Source organism: Megascapheus bottae, chromosome 5, assembly GCF_031878675.1.
Source record: "Megascapheus bottae isolate mThoBot1 chromosome 5, mThoBot2.hap1, whole genome shotgun sequence".
Taxonomy (NCBI): Eukaryota; Metazoa; Chordata; class Mammalia; order Rodentia; family Geomyidae; genus Megascapheus; species Megascapheus bottae.
In genome coordinates this window covers 62,577,462-62,590,697 of record NC_143513.1, presented here as the reverse complement: position 1 = coordinate 62,590,697, position 13,236 = coordinate 62,577,462, and the positions used below count along the sequence as shown (strand labels likewise).

The following is a 13,236-nucleotide window of genomic DNA, read 5'->3' as shown; positions in this document are numbered from 1 at the left end:
ACTAATATCTGAGAAAGGTGTTCATCCAAATGATTTTAGGAGAAAATTCTTTCCCCCTTTGTTATAAAACTCTCAATTTCTTATGCTTTTATCTTATTCTCTCATCTATACAGATGGCATGTAATATTAATCACATAACTGTCAAAATTAAAAGGTGTTTGAGGCAAAATTCACATTTAATTCTGAAATTGTATCTATCATATTCATCAAATTATTTGGGGCAGTTCAGCACACACAGATTATTTTACAAAGTAATTTAACACATTTTTTTTTAAAAATCTAAGTTTAAGTACAAACAAACTAGAAATTTCCAATACAATTACTAGTCTTGAAGAATATTTTAGGTTTATATCTTTAAATTTCCTCTTACACCAATTTGGAAGACAGTTTTAATTTATCTTCTTAAAACTTTGTGTTTATGAGGCCTTTCTCTGCCCTGGCACTGATTCAAGATCTTCATAATACTTTATTTTCTTTTTTTATTTAATTTTATTGTCAGGTGATGATCAGAGGGGTTACAGTTCCATACACAAAGTAGTGAGAACATTTCTTATTAGCCATTGTTACACCTCAAGATCTTCATATTAAACTCATTTTGTCCCTTTAAACTGCTTTCAGGGTGAGCACTACGTATGTTCCTACATGACCAATATAGAACTTACTCAGAGTTGCTGACAAGAAACAGGTGAATTGTGACTTAAAATGAAGACAACACAAACAGCATTTTGATCAGAATATTTAAGAGAGATGATGCCACATAAAAATTTCCTCCCTCCCTGGCTATTCTATACCCCTTTGAAATTCAGATCTCTTCATTTCGCCTGGAATTAAATTTTGAAATATATCAGGGCAAGAATCCCACGTGCAGTATTTATTTTCCAAGCCAATAGATATAGAGAGCCTCTCCTCAAACTGGTGGAGAATTCAGGGATAAGTAATGCATGGAAGAGGGTGGGGGGAAGATTGGGGATATGACATCCCACACATTTCAGTAACTGTTGGCAGCACGTCCTTGCCAACTGGTTCTTACTAGCACTGGGGAAAAGGGATGCTTCTGCTTTGAAGAGTGAGATCAGGTACAGAATTGAAAACTCAGTCCTAAGAAAGGGAAGTGGGTAAGGGAGCAAAACAATTAGCAGCATTTTCAAAAGAAGTTCAGTATGTCAGATAGTAACACCACATCCTCTGTCTTGAGAGAACATATAGGGAGGGCAGCCTGAATCTCTGAGGTGGGCTAGGCTCTGTGGGGAGCGTGTTGCATTCTCATTCCTGTTCCTACAGCAGACCTTACCCACCAGTGCACAGGAATATTTTCTCGGCATTACCTAATAGAAACACTGGGCCAAGCTTTCTTTGAACAAAAAGGCAATTTGTTATAGCCTGTTGAAAGAAAGCACATCGACATGTTTGACTAATGACCATGTAAATGGCCCCAATGATAGATGATTAACTCCCCATGTGTTTGCAGGAGTACTATTCTGTATAGTTTGTAGCTGCTTTCAGAGCCTGTGAGAAACAGCAATGGTTAGATAGCTCCTCACAACTGTTTATTTCTGGGGCAACACATTAGATTTGGTGGCTTTGGGAACTATAAATAGTTGATTCTCTGTGCTAACAAAGACCATTGAAAGATGACACAGAATTACAAAGTACTATGCTGTTATATAGACGGTAATGTCTTTATTATTAACAAAACGTATGTTAACAGTATAGTTCGTGGAACAAAATAGGCATTAAGTAAATGAAATTGTAACTATGTATATTTGAGGGATAAATGAAATTATCCTTATTGTGTTTGTCGCTGGTGTGTTATTTTGCGTTGGACTGTGAAGTACTAGGATCAAAATTTGTGCCTGGCTTCTTTTCCACACTTTAGAAAGAGTCCAGCATTGGGTGTCATTACTTGTATTGAATCCCACATCAATCTTCAAAAGTACTGTATTTACTTTAAATAGTTAAGAACCCCTGGCTCATAAAAATTACTTGCTTAAATGTGTTCTACAGAGAAATAAACTTCGTTGTAAAAACGTCCTTTATTGACCTTATAATATTCTAGGATTGCTTTGGTTGCAGTAAGGAGACATGAAAAATGCTTAATTGAGGGCGTGAGTGTAGCCTAGTGGTAAGAGTGCTCGACTAGCATTCGGGAAGCCCTGGGTTCAATTCCTTGGTACCACATACTAAGAAAAAGCCAGAAGTGGCACTGTGGATCAAGTGACAGAGTACTAGCCTTAAGCACAAAGTGTCCAAGGTCAGTGCCCATGGCCTGAGTTCAAGCACCAGGACTGGCAAAAACAAAACAAAAAATAAAACACTTAATTGATCATTGCTGCCCAATTGCCATTGCTGCTTTCCTGGTGACTATCTCTGTTAGAATTAGTTTGGACTTGAAAATGAGGAGGAATGTGGGGATACAAGATAAATTAGCTAAGGATCTTTTTTAGCCATGAATGCCTACAAAAAAAAAATGAGCAGTGAGCATTACAGTTTAGGATTACCAAAGAGCATCACCTCATCTGTTTCTCTTCTATAGCCTCCTTCAGAATCTCATGTCACATCTGAAATCCAGTTACCCCAGCAGGCCTTCTCAAAACAACCCCCCTAAAAAACAAGAAAACCCTCTAAGGGTTCATTTCTATTTCTCTGAAAATCAGAACATGAAACCAAAAGAAAAAGAAAAAAGAAGAAGAAGAAGAAGGAGAAGGAGGAGGAGGAGGAGGAGGAGGAGGAGGAGGAGGAGGAGGAGGAGGAGGAGGAGGAGGAGGAGGGGAAGGGGAAGGGGAAGGGGAAGGGGAAGGGGAAGGGGAAGGGGAAGGGGGGAGGAGGAGGAGGGGGAGGAGGAGGAGAGGGAAGAAGAAGAAGGAGGAGGAGAGGGAGAATAGAGTAGAAGTCTGCATTCTATAAACTCTGCTCTCAGAATCAGGGAAGACAAAATACTCATCCACATTGTACTGGCTCCACCGGGTTAACAGGAGTTAACTGTGCTTCCCTTTGTCAAAGAAGTAAATGTGGCTGTGTGCAACATAGAACAGATGTTCTGAGCATGTTTTTTTACATTTAAATAGTAACTCACCTGAACGTAAGTTATACTAACTCAGGTGGTGAGTGTTTAACATCATGCTTTCATCAACACTGGAAGATCTTTTACACAACTACTAAAGTAGATCATGAATTAAAGACTGCACTCCTCATCTTTGCTTGCTTTACAAGAAAATGATTGCCAAGAATCTCCAGGCCTTGGATATCTGTAAATGTGTCTTGGCTATAGAGAAGGCCTGTGCATTCCAAACACCCAGTTAGTTCATGCCAGTGGTTGTAGTGGTTGTAGCAATTTACGTCCCTTATTCTACGTGGGTTGTTTGTTTGTTTGTTTGTTGTTTGGTTTTACTTGTCTAGGTGGACTTATTTTGAAAACACTGGGCTTTGAACTTCCTTTATTTGGGCTTATGTGGCAGGTACTCTAACCTCTGAGCAATGTCTCTGCTCATATTTTCTGCTGCTGATTTTTAAGACAGGGCCTCATTTCCTGCTCAGCCTGGTGCCTATTTTCGGCTTCTGGTTTTAGCTGGGATGACAAGTCCAGCTTTTTACTGCAAAAGTATTTTATAAACTTCCCTGCACAAAATGGCCTTGAACTATGATCCTAACAGTCTCTGGGGGGCTGTTGAAGAAAGCTGGTGAAGGATTTCTCAGTTGGTGAGTAAACTTTCACCAACAGAACTTGAAATAATTTGAAAGGTTCAGTGTGTAAGTCAAAGGCACTTAACCTAACTTGAAATAACACATCCATCCCAGGCCACTGGTAATAATGGATGTTTACAGTGCATCCATCAGACTGAATTGGAAGAGGAAGGTCAGCTTAGAGTAGACATGAGAGTCACATAGCTTATGGAACACGGCACTGTTGTAAATGTTTGAATAGGCATGTTCAATTGGTCAAGCAAGCTTACAAAGCCTAGTAGGCTAGGATTTTAGTGTATTGAGGCCTTTGCAGGATGCAAACCCTGTAAGTAGGATAGCAGGGGATTCAAGTCCCACCTTGCCACTAAAAGAGTTTGGGAAAGGCTGTTCATTTTACCAAAACCTTGGTATGTCTATAAGGAAAAAAGGAAATAGCATAAAAATCACCTTTGCTTATAGATGTGTGGAGACCATGAAATGAAAGACAGCAAGGTGAAGTGCTGGAGCTTTGCACAAAGCAAAGGTTCTCTCACAAAAGCATCTCATGGAGTCTTGCACCGACTCTGCTGTGACTGCCAAGTATTTTCTGCCTCTCCTACACAGAATGTATTTCAAAAGAACAAAGTATATTGCATACACTTAATGATTTCTTACAAATTAACAGCATTTCCCTGCCACACAGATTCTCCTGTTGAAAATGGAATCACAATTCTTGGTAAATTGAAGGAGGCAAGGTAACTTAAAAAAATACTAACATGGGTATTTTATGAATAGTAAATCTTGGAAAACTAACATGTTTTTATTAAATTATTGATGAGAAGTGAGTTTTGTTCTCTTATTATGGAATATATGCCAAGATGTTAGGCAACTATCACTTTGAGGTATTTTATAATACTCTTCTGTGGTACTGAAAGAATACAAAAATAAATGAGAAAATGATAAAGCATTTCCAAGTACTGTAATTGAAATCATTCATACATCATTTAATAACTCAACATCTCAATGGCTAATTATTTTTTGTAAAGCAGCAGCCCAATTTTAAATGTGTAGACACATACCAGACCAGTCTTTTGTAAAAAAAAAAAAAGATATTTCCTGCTGAGTGGTGGTCCTAGCTATTCAAGAAAAGGAGACAAGAAGATCATGTTTTGAGACTAGTCATGGTAAAAAGGCAAACAGCAGGAGACTCTATTTTAAAAATCAAAAAGTCACAAAAAAAATAAAAACAAAAGGGCTGGAATGTGGCTCAAGCGGTAGAGCCTAGCAAGTACAAAGCCCAAAGTATACACATACATATATATATATATATATTTACATATACATGTTTTCTTTTCCTGTGTTATTTTTATTTGGCAAAATGTGATCTATTTAAAATGAAACCTGATTTGAAGCAAATAGGTCCATGAAATATAGTTTCATAATCTGTCCTGTCCAGCTGCTCTGTACATTTGATTTATAGTTTTATTCTGACACAACACTTCAGGGGCAAAATGTATATGAGATTATAGATTATCTATAGAAACTAATTTCAGCGAATGTTTTATTGTTATCCATGTCAAAAAATTAGGTTTGGGAAATGGTATAAAGAGAAATACTTCTCCACATGTATTTTCATTTCCTTAGAACATAAATATGTTTTATTAATTCTGAGCATGACATTTTCCAGCCACAATAAGTTTATTTATTACTATCTAAATCATTCTTCTTAACAGCAAATTATATATTTGTGAGTAAATCAAAATGAAATAACAGTCCAAATATGTTCTGCGATATTTTTATGCTTTATTTAGAGCACTTTTTATTCAACTGAATCCACATTCATGATTATATTAATTGCATTATAATCAGAAAAGATAGCTGATTGATGAATAGAATAAAGACATGCCAGAATGGTAGCACTGGCTAGGAATGATTAAAATTGTGAAGATGAAAACTGATAACAATGGGTCTCTAACATATGGCGTGAAAGGATTACTTTGAAATTATTCCTGTTGCTAATCAATACACAGGACAATAACAAAACTGTTATTGGTTTAAATTAGTGACTTACAATTGGAGTTGACTTTGTCCCCAAAGGGACATTGGCATTGTTTTTTGTTTGTTTTGTTTTGTTTTTGTGGGTCATAGGGTTTCAACTCGGCCTGGGAGCTGTCCCTGAGCTCTTTAGCTCAAGGCTACCTCCCTATCCTTGAGCCAAGCCCCACTTCCCCGGTTTTCTAGAGGTTAACTGGAGATAAGAGTCTCAGGTCCTTTTGTGCCCAGGATGGCTTTGACCCTTAATCCTCAGATCTCAGCGTCCTGGTAGCTAGGATTAAAGGCATGAGCCACAATGCCCAGCAGACATTGGCAATGGTTTAAAACATAGTTGGTAATCACAATTTGGAGAAGGACACTACTGGAATCTTGTGTCAGGTGTTGCTAGACAGCACTCATGTTAGTTCCTCAAGAATTATCTAGTACCACATGTCCGTGGTACTTAGGATAAAACACCCTGGTTCCAATCTTCTATCAGTTAAATTACCTCTTTCTCCTTCACCCCAAACAACTGAGAGTTGCCTAGGGCTACCATGCCCAATTTCCCATTGTCATAATAATTGTGATGTAGTCCTTGACTAAATTTTTGGGAGATTGTTGTGGTTAAGCAGGTACTTAATTATTAAAAACATGAACACTATAAATGGCTAACAAATAAAACTCTTCTATTCATCACTAAAATGTCATCCTAGGTGTATGGTAGAGCATTTGTTTAGTAAGGCTGAGGCTCTAGGTTCAAAACTTGGCAATTACCTCCACAAAATCTTTAAAATTAACAAATACAGTTGGTAAGACTGAATCCTTATTCTATTGATGTCAAGAGCTATGTGTGACCTTTGGGACATGATTAACTCATGAGGGTTCAAGCTCCCATGAATGGGCTCATGTGCCTTATGAAAGGGCTGGAGAGAACCAGCTGAGGCCCTAGCTTTGCTCTTTGGCTCTTCTCCCTTCTGGAGACATAGGTCCACTTTGGCCCCATTGGAAACTTCCACCAACTAAGGACACATCTAGAAGGCCTAGCCAGACGATGGCCAGGGCTTGGTCTTGGGTTTCCTAGACTACAGAACTGTGAGGAATACATTTCCATTCCTTCTAGTGACCTACTTTCAGGAATTTCGTTACAACAACACAGATGGGTAACAAAGTTTATTTGAAATTTCACAACAGTCTAAGATGAAAATCTACTTTAAAATGTAAAGAGAAATTGTAATGTTTTCCTCCTTACCAATAAGTCAAATATCACTAAAGTTAAATTTATTCTTTTAGGTTTGTATATGTAAATTTTGGCTATTCATACAGAAAAATCTAGCACTTTAATCTCTAATCATACGACTGTGGATTTCCGTCCTGTGACTACATTGAGGGTGTTATGGCTCTGGGCAGGAAAACAAAAGCAAAAACAAACCAGCCTGAACACCAATGTTTTTAAGGTTTGTAATGTATGGCTGCTTTGCCTATTGGCCTAATTTGGAAATTTTCAAATACCCAAGTATTGACAAAAGTTTTTTATTCCCATTCTTTCTTTGTACCAGACCCTTTGTTATGCTACATAGGCTTTCAATGAATTTAAAGACCTTAATGAGATTAGACATAAAAGAAGGTCTTTGGATTAGCATTTTAGCTCCAGCCTATGGTGAGAAAATACTACTGGTACTGTTGGATTTTCCTAGTCCATGTGGCTACTTGACCCAGCATAAGTATCCAAACCAAACTGTAATATTCATGCCAATTTTTTGTTCTGTTCACTCTTTTGATAATTTCAAAATCAAACCTCCAGAATACTTGGTATTTATTTGACACTTTTGCATGTTATAGAATATAGTACTTATTTTAGGACCACACATAAACTTTAAGACCTTCTGTAAAAGTTCCTTATAAATGACTAAAATACCTTTCTGCAATCACCTACAAGATTCATCCCACAAGAATTTTCTGCTATTTTTCTTTTCATTACAGTAAAAAAAAATCCTAAAATAATCTATTTTCTAAGGTAAATGCCTGGCAATTATCTTGTTTCTCATGAATATGCTATTTGAGAACAGAAACACATCTTGGAAGATAAAAGTACTTACCTTCCTACTAACTTTCTTTTCTAACTTTATTGAGCTGAAGTTTATATGTAAACATCTCTATATATTACATATTTACATAGTATACAGTTTATATCCAGTAAGTTTCCCTCATCATGTATATAGTCAATTAAGTTTTTATAACTCTATATATCTAGTTATAAGTGAACACTGGCTAACTCAGGATAAGAGACATTTACTCAAAAGGTTCCTACTGCTTAGAATCATCTATATCCTCTGGATATCTATTCTTCTCTTGGTTATCAGCATAGACTACCTTTACTGGAAATCAAAACTCATAGAAATAAAACACAACATATCTCCATATTGTATTTAATCTTTATTGTTTTTGTGAGTGTATAACTGATTTATTATTTTCAAGTGTGTAAACAGTTTGATATTGAACTCAGCTCCTTCCTTCTTGAATTATTTCCACCTTTTAGCTATTATGAACAAACAGATCTGCTTATTTTTCATATACGTCTGTTGATGTATGTACAACATCATGTACCTGGTTTATCCTCTAGCCCTATAAGATATGTATGAGGTTAACTTTAGTAAATATAGTTAAAGTTTTCCAAAGTCAGTAACCTTTCTAATCCAAACAGCAGTTTGCAAAGGAGAAATTGCTTCACCAAAAAGGTGAGAATATTTGGTCTGGAAACAAATGTATACATGCAAACACAAACACATCCTATTCAGAAAATAAAATGTTCTCTAGGTTTTTCTTCATTGTTTTAGTATTTTGTCATAGCTCCCCTATCTGTTTTCAAATACAAAAACAATATTGAGATGATACAGCCAAAACAGAAGAAACTGGCAAATGGGAAATTAAGAGGGAAATTTTCTCTAAACTTTAGCCCAATATTTTCTCAACAAAGCAAATATTAATATATACTTCATTAAAGTGACATCAGATTAGCAGGAAAATGAAGCATACTGTGTATTCTTCCTTTCATGGACTGCCTTTTGAATTAGTTACACTAAAGATTCACAGAGATTCTGTAATTAAAAATAATCACTTAATTTAAACCATTACCTCATAAACCTTTTTCGCCATGGAATTCTATTCTACCTCCTTTAAATGAATAGCTTCTGAAATGATTTGTTTACTTGCTTTATACTGTCTTTTAAACATCTTTAATTTGAAATTCCCTTTGATTGAATGATAATCTGTAAATTGAAGTTTCATGTTTCCTTAGCAAATAAAAATAACTTGCTGCAATATCTGGTTCTAAAGGTTGCCCTCATTAGAGCACTTTCCACAAGCACAGCTAAGAAAGAAGGTACTGTGCTTGTCAGCAGACAGTAATTTGCAGATCCTTTTGTTCCTGCTGATTCCTCCATTCCCTTCTCTCCATCCTGCAGAAGGTGGCAACAGCCCCATCCCCCCTCACTCCCCCCCTGTCCCCCACCAGCCAGAACTGAGGTCTGGGGGCCACAAGGCAGCAGCACTCACCACACTGACCTGATGAGAGTACTGTGCAGGGACAGGACAACTGGTGAGGCATCGTTCTGAGATACTGAGTGTCTATAGGCCCAGTGTAAGCTTAGCTGGGTCCTTATCAAGGTTGTCTTTATAGCTTATGGGAGGTTAAGTCGTTTGCACTATTTCTGCAGTGAATTCATGAAAAAACCCTAAAAATTCGGTTTCTTGCTGTGTGTATATAAAGTAATAGTAAAAGCTTGGCATAGTGCTTCCTCACCTCCTTACATAACCCCTAACATTCACAGGTGTCGTAAATCCGATAAAATGGGATGGGAATGATATTTCATAAAATTCAAACACAGGCACAGAATAATATACCTACTGAGGTATAGTTAGACATTTCTCAATGGTTCTGTACCACAGAGCTTTCAATATGCAATATCTACTCTTTCAATATTACCTGAGTATATTTACATTTGGACATTCTACTGTTCAGTAGATAAATGATTTAAAAAATACTTATTACTACTTCTTTAGAATCATCTGCAGTGTGGGTATATCTATTATATGGGAAAATGTAGAAGATTATAACTAGAATTCTTTAAAATTAGCCAGGCACAGTGACTCACACCTGTAATCCCAGCTACTCAGGAGGCTTAGATCTGAGGATTGAGGTTAAAAGCCAGCCAGGCACTAAGACTGTGAGACTCTTATCTCCACTTAACCCCTAGAAAACTGGAAGTAGGGCTGTGGTTCCAGGGATAGAGTGGTAGCCTGAACCTGAAGAGCTCAGGGATAGCACCCAGGCCTAGAGTTCAAGCCCCACAATCAACAACAACAAAAAATTCTTTAAAAATAAAACATGAAAAGGGGTATCAATGTGTGAGAAGTAATGCACCTACTACCTAAAAAATGTAACTGTAACCCCTCTATACATTATCCCGACAATAGAAAAAAAAACACTACTGGATGAGAAGAGGAAAAAAATTAAAAGGAAAGAATAGAAAGAAAAGCCACTAAAAAAGACATTCCTAAATGAGCAAGACATTCTTAAACTACCCACCAACATGGTGTACATTGTTCAAAGGAGAAACTATAGTCGTGAGATATGTTTAAGATCTGAAAAGTGAATGGAAAAGGAAATACATCTATTGGAAGCAAATGTAATTATATTTATTCAACATTCCATCTGTGAGACAAACAAACCAATAAAAAGTCCTGCAAGTTGTTTTTTTTTTTTCATTCTTTAAAATGAATTCCATTGAATCTAGCTGAACTTTACAAAAGTAGACCTGGGGACAAATCCAAGGAAAACAGCAAAATTTGAAAGAGGAAATGTGAAATCCATTTCAAAATGAAGTGTTAGTCCTCAGATCTTTCTGTCAAAAGAGGAACCACAATAAATCTACTGAACACAAAGAGTGCCGGGAGTGGTCACTGCACTAAAAAGAACTCCAGTCCGTAGGAGGTGTCACATACCTGCCTCTTCTGTGCAGACCACATTGAGACTTGAGGACACATGATTTCTTGCAACGATTTTCAGCTGGCATTTCTCAGCTGGGTTAACAAATCGTTCCCAACTGATCTCTAGTTCAAGTGTAAAGTTCACTTACCTGCACAAAACCGCAGGCTGTGAAGTCCTCAAAGAAGGGCAGACTTGGGCGATCTTCTCTATAAATGGTGAGTTTATATGTGGTCAGTGCCTCACCCTCTCCTGGAGACTCATCCACTGTAAACACTGAGATTCTGTTTATTCCTAATCCCAGAGGGTAGTTGGCAGAGCTGGGGATCAACACAAAAGGGATGAATAAAGATAGAATTAAATATGAGCGAGGTACATTTAACCACCCCAAATGGCTCAGATATCATGATTGATTAAATGACTACCATTTGCATAACATAGACAATAGCAATAGAACTTCAGACAACTTCTAAAATGAAAAGAAAATTAAATCTGATCCATATAGATTTAAGTAGAGTAAGTACTGCCTTCCTTTGGCTAAAGGAAAAGGAACTCAGTTATTAACCAATTGGCAGGGTCCTTGCTATCTCCTTTAATATGATGAAACTAAAGTATTACAGAGAACTGGAAACAAACTGCCCCAAATTCCATGGAAGAACCGAGATCAGAATCCTTACTACTGTGGTTTGAGCCTTCTTTTCTTTCTTTAAACTCTCAGTTTTCTAGGATGTCCAGAGAATCCCATTTCCACACATCTGACAGCATCTGATGCTACAGCAAGGATCTGTGAGCATTTTCCTTGTTATAAAGATTCTATTCTCTTTTCAGAATTACAAACATGGTGTGTTTGGTCCAAACACAGCACTATCTTTGTTAAGCAATGAATCCCTGATGATTCTTAGATGTGCGAAATTGTCTTGTTCAGGAGTGACTCCAGCAACCTGAGAACGTGAGGATGCTAAGAAACAGAATTCTCCATAGTGCTTCCTCCTGATGCGTTATAACAACCACATCATTACAAAGATCAAGCTCAGACTGTGAATGAATAGGGCATAGATGTTCTTTTAGGGGAAGGAGAGGAGCGGGGAAACCAGGACCCAAACTCCGTATCTGATGCTCTGACTCGCCTGGCGCCTTACCAGTTGAGTCATGACTCCAACACCTGGCTGTTTTATGTAAATACGTTAGGCCTGAACAAGGGGTGGATTCATAAACAAGCAATTTCTCCAAATGACCATTGCAGTTCACCTATTCCTGAGCCATGTTTTAAGGTTGGGTCAAATATCTGCTCCCCGCTGAGATGTCTCAGTTCGGCTCCCTGCCAGTACCTCGGACCTCTTGGCTCTTGCAGGTGCACGCTGCACTGGCACTCAGAAGCCTCTGCTCGGATAGCCACCGTCACCACATCAAACGGCACCTCAGAGTAATAATCTTTGATCTTCGGATGGAATTCTGGGGTGAGTTCCAAGGGTGGGTGTGTGTAGATCTGCTTAATATGACACAACGTGTGTCTGTCTGTTAAAAAAAAAATAAGAAAGGAGAATGACAAAGACAACTATGAAATCGTTCAATCTCTCTCTATTTTTTATTTTTTGGCTAATCATTTGGGGGACTTGAATCTAGGTCCTTCCATTGACTCAACTTGCTTGTTCACGGATGGTATTCTACCTACCACTTGAGCTGCACAGCCAATTCATTTTTTCTTTCCTGGTTATTTCGGAATTGAAGTCCCAAAGCTTCTGCCCTGATGAACTTCAAGCCATAATCCTCTAGCTCTCGGCTGCCTGAACAGCTTTAATTACAGGCGTGAGCCAATGGCACCTGGCTTTCATTTCTTCAGCTATTTCAGTGACCACTGCTCACTGCCCACTCAGTTCCCTGATTAGAGAGGGTCTGCAGCTTCAGCTAGCTTTTCAATTTTCTAGAACGACCATGTAACAACCATTGACATTAGCTGGTTTTATACAGATGGTATCCCTCTCCCCCTCAATCCCTGAAAGTTGAAAGGCAATGTCTCTGCTGTGGCTTGGTAACATTTTCGCGCTGCTGTGGCACACATCACACGGTGTGAAAGAGTGTAGTGACTCTTCAGAGTGGGGCCCGCAGAACACCAGCAGGCAGCCAAGGAAATGTCTTCCAGGGAAGTGTCCCCAAAGTGCCACTGGGTTGATACAGAAGCAGCAGGGGGAGCAATGAATGTGACCGCAGGGATACAGTGAACACAGGGCATCCACCCTGAAACCCTACCCTCCCAGGACAGCCTTCACATGGAAAATGTGCCAAAGCATTAGAAGGAAATCCTGCACCCTAAGAAAATCCTTTCAAGAGACTAGAATATGACATTATACCACTGACTCCAGGACACAAAAATAAAATCTTTCTCCCTGATAATTTAATGTATAAAGCAGTATCCTCATATTAAAAAAAAAAGAAAGAAAAAAAAGTTTTCCTGGAAGATATGGCAGCCATTGTTAAATTGTATTCAATGTTAGTGTTTAGAATGCATGAATAACCCATAGGAAAATGTCTTTCTGTGAAATAGCTACAACAGTTTTGTT

General features: G+C 37.9%; 1 protein-coding gene across 2 annotated transcripts in view; it reads right to left on the bottom strand.

The window, feature by feature from the left end:
- The window catches only part of Cped1 (cadherin like and PC-esterase domain containing 1), a 252,245-nt gene that overhangs the window by 109,872 nt on the left and 129,137 nt on the right, over positions 1 to 13,236 (bottom strand). For both annotated transcript variants that reach the window (XM_090333210.1, XM_090333211.1), the window contains exons 15-16: positions 12,007 to 12,193; positions 10,830 to 10,998 (exon numbers count right to left, since the gene is read on the bottom strand). In XM_090333210.1, coding sequence (XP_090189336.1) covers positions 10,830 to 10,998; positions 12,007 to 12,193 — 356 coding nt within the window. The remainder of the gene's footprint in view (positions 1 to 10,829; positions 10,999 to 12,006; positions 12,194 to 13,236) is intronic.